General features: G+C 36.6%; 1 protein-coding gene across 1 annotated transcript; it reads left to right on the forward strand.

Annotated features, from left to right (window-relative positions):
* The first annotated feature begins 298 nt into the window (after positions 1-298).
* LOC129946929 (uncharacterized) lies at positions 299-1,109 on the forward strand. The gene is made up of 2 exons (XM_056057310.1): positions 299-878; positions 945-1,109. The coding sequence occupies exons 1-2, from the start codon at positions 693-695 to the stop codon at positions 1,074-1,076; spliced, it is 318 nt and encodes a 105-aa protein (XP_055913285.1). The 5' UTR covers positions 299-692; the 3' UTR covers positions 1,077-1,109.
* The last annotated feature ends 2,124 nt before the right edge of the window (positions 1,110-3,233 follow it).

Below are 3,233 nucleotides of genomic sequence, written 5' to 3' on the forward strand. Positions count from 1 at the left end.
ACAACTATACAGTAGTATAAATATCGGACTTGAGGAATAGAGCATTTGGGTAAAATGTATTTTGTTGTTGTAAATTGTGAATTTTGGTGTGAATTTAGTTTTCGTGACTGTGAATTGCGGTTAGTGATGTACCTACAAAATTTTTTTATGTTTTTAGCTTGAATATTGACGTGGAGGATGCGGTGTATGTACACTGTACAGTAGGATGCTAGAAAAAAGGGACTCTTGTATGGTTTGTAGGTAGATTTCATTAGTGTATGGGTATATGAGTTTTGTATGGTAATGAGATCATTGGTTGTTTGAAGGTTGATAGTAATTTATGAAAAACAATTTAAGAAATAATAGAAAGGAAACAAATATTTTATGTCGTTTATAATAATTGTGATTTATTAATCCATGAATTGTTAGTCGGTGGGAAGCCGAGCCATTTAACATATACATTGTCTCCATTACTTTTAAGTACTTTTTCCACGAGATAAATATGAGGGTATTTAGTCTTTTGTAATTCTTTTTCGTAAAAACATCCACTAATAGGTTGACCATTAAAATCTTCAAGGAGATATGTTGGCGGGTTGGTTAGGTTTACTTTTCTTATCATAAAAATTTCCGTTGTCCAATTTGGTGTGATTAAAACTAAATTCCTTCCACATTTTTTTCAGAAATTTCTGTATAAATAGCTGTTTCAGTTTAGGATGTATCTCATACCGTCGACGATGAATCTCAGAGAAGAACTTTTACAAGTTGAAGAGGAAGTTTTGTTCAAGCCTTGTAAAAAGGTTATTGAATTAAAACAAAATGAAAAATATCGTATTGGTAAACTGAAACGTTGTGTTACGAAATTTGGAGAACGAATTGTTGCTGATTTGGGCGAATTTCAGGTAATTTTCCATTTTTATTTCTTAAAACGTTTAAAAACGTAAATACTAAAGACTTTTTTCTTTCAGACTTTCTTCCCAATGCGATACAACAAATTGTCAGACGCTGCAATAACCGAAATCAATCGAGGTTCATTCAACTTTACCTATTTATGTCCGTTAGGACGAACTGCTAGTATTAAAATTGAAGAAGAACTGTAAATTATTAAATAAACCTTACATGTTCTGAGCATACATATTTTGTTTTTAATTGCCTCTTTTCATTTCAATTAACGAATCGCGGATTCGTATATGAAAAAAAGCGAACGCCAACCCCTGAGGGGCTGGCCCAACGGTTCGACTTACGGAATAAATAAACGGTTATTAAATTTGACAATATATTTATTTAACGACTAATCAGGTCCGGGCTCACAATTGAACTGATTAACTTAAAACTAATTCCCTAAAATAACACCTAACGGCGTGCATCGATGATTGCTGCGTCAGCGACCTTGATACTCGTAGTGTCGGTGCATTCACCTCAATGCACCGTTGTCCAGAATATGATACCCACCAATCGTGGGAACTTATGAGAATATGCTGTTATGCTGAATTGGCAAATCATAGTCGCGCGTGTTGGCGCGAGGTGTTAACTCCTCCCCCTTTGAAAATCTACGTCCCGTAGATCAGTATTTTAAGATGAGATGTTAGGGGTAGGTAGCACCGGTGGTGGTAGGATTTGGATCTTTGGTAAGTCAATCTTCCTGTGCAGCTTGCGCCATATCATCCATACAACTATTGCCAATATCAGGAGGATCGTCACATCCGTAGCAGTATAGGTGTTTAGCCGATATGATAGGCCATTCAGGATCTTGATGTTCTTGATGCTCATGTCATGAAGGTATTCGATGTCCACTTTGTTCACTTTCAAGGATGTGTTGGTTAAAACTGGTGGAAGCGCTTGAAGCGATGTTGCCGTCAGGCTAACAAATGTTCTGTTATTTAGTCGAATTGATTCATTGTAGAGCTGGATCAAATATGTACCGGAGAGATCCTTTGATATGTTCTTGCTATATAATTTTCCTTGGAAGTTTGTGACAAATATCGTGTCTTCCTTGATCAGTTCCGTGATACTGGCTGTATTGGTACGAATTGCACAATTAGCGTGCCCTCCTTTAAGCAACCGAACTACGCATCCCTCTTCTTCCAATTTTTCTAAAGAGCTTTCATCACAAGTCGTCATGTTGCCCATACTAAGGCAGTTGGATATTATGCCATAGGTATCTTCATGGTTTGCTAGAATCTTAGAATAAGGTAGGTCGACTTGCTTTCCTCCCAGGATTGACGCTCTGGTCAATAACAAGTTGTACTCAGTCCTGCTGACTTTAGGCATAGATAGTACGTACAGTAGGATGGAATCGTTGGTATAGACTGATGGTTTACCAAATTGCAAAGCCTCCACAACGTTAGCATATGGTAAAGTTTCAACTTCGCTGATAAGCCTGTTGATCTCTTCATGGTCCAAGAGATTTGTATTTACGATTCCGCTTCTCGCCATCTGGCAGGCGCGAACAATTTCGTTTACATCTTCTTTCACCACTAATAATTCGTCCATAACGTTTTGCTCGTGGATAGCCCTATTAGACGATGACGTTTGGATTACGGTGCTGTTAATGACCTGGTTGATTCTTTGGGTGATATCCTTTGTTATCCTAAGGATCCTCTCGTTTATTTTGTATTGATGATTATTATTCTCGATTATGTTGTTCTCGTTTTTGAGCACTTCATCCCAATCTGCTGCGTCAGGGTTACCGGCCAACCATTTCCACGCAGAACCAATCCAATTAATCGACCTTTGCCTTCTATGCATTTTTCCTTTGAGCATATCGATTCGTTCGTGAAGCTGGGTAAGGTGATGGCGTGCCACGATTTTCTTTTCAGGTTGCTTGATTACAGCTTGGACAGCTAAAGTCATTTTGTTGAGCAGATCTTCAAATTCATCTAACCGGATCAAATGCACCAATTTGAAGTGTCCATCGATAATCCACCCTGGTCCTTCCTTTATTGTTACCATTGGGGACTGGTACTCGAAGATAGTGAAGCCTTGCACGGCCGTTAGGAATAATAAGCTATATTGTGTTTTAAATTTGTTACATTGGTTAAATATAAATAAATCAGTTAAATATAAACTTAATAAGGAAAAAAATAGGTCATGAAAAGTTTAAAAATATTAATAATGTAATATCGTTATTAAAATATCTAGAAAAAATGGAAAAATTAAAATTAATATTCTGAAAAAGAAATGGTTATTAATTATGTAATAATATAGATAATATAGTTTGGTTTTTGTTTAGGCATGGTGCCATTGACCTTTTTTTT

The sequence above is a fragment of the Eupeodes corollae genome, chromosome 2, assembly GCF_945859685.1.
Source record: "Eupeodes corollae chromosome 2, idEupCoro1.1, whole genome shotgun sequence".
Lineage (NCBI taxonomy): Eukaryota > Metazoa > Arthropoda > Insecta > Diptera > Syrphidae > Eupeodes > Eupeodes corollae.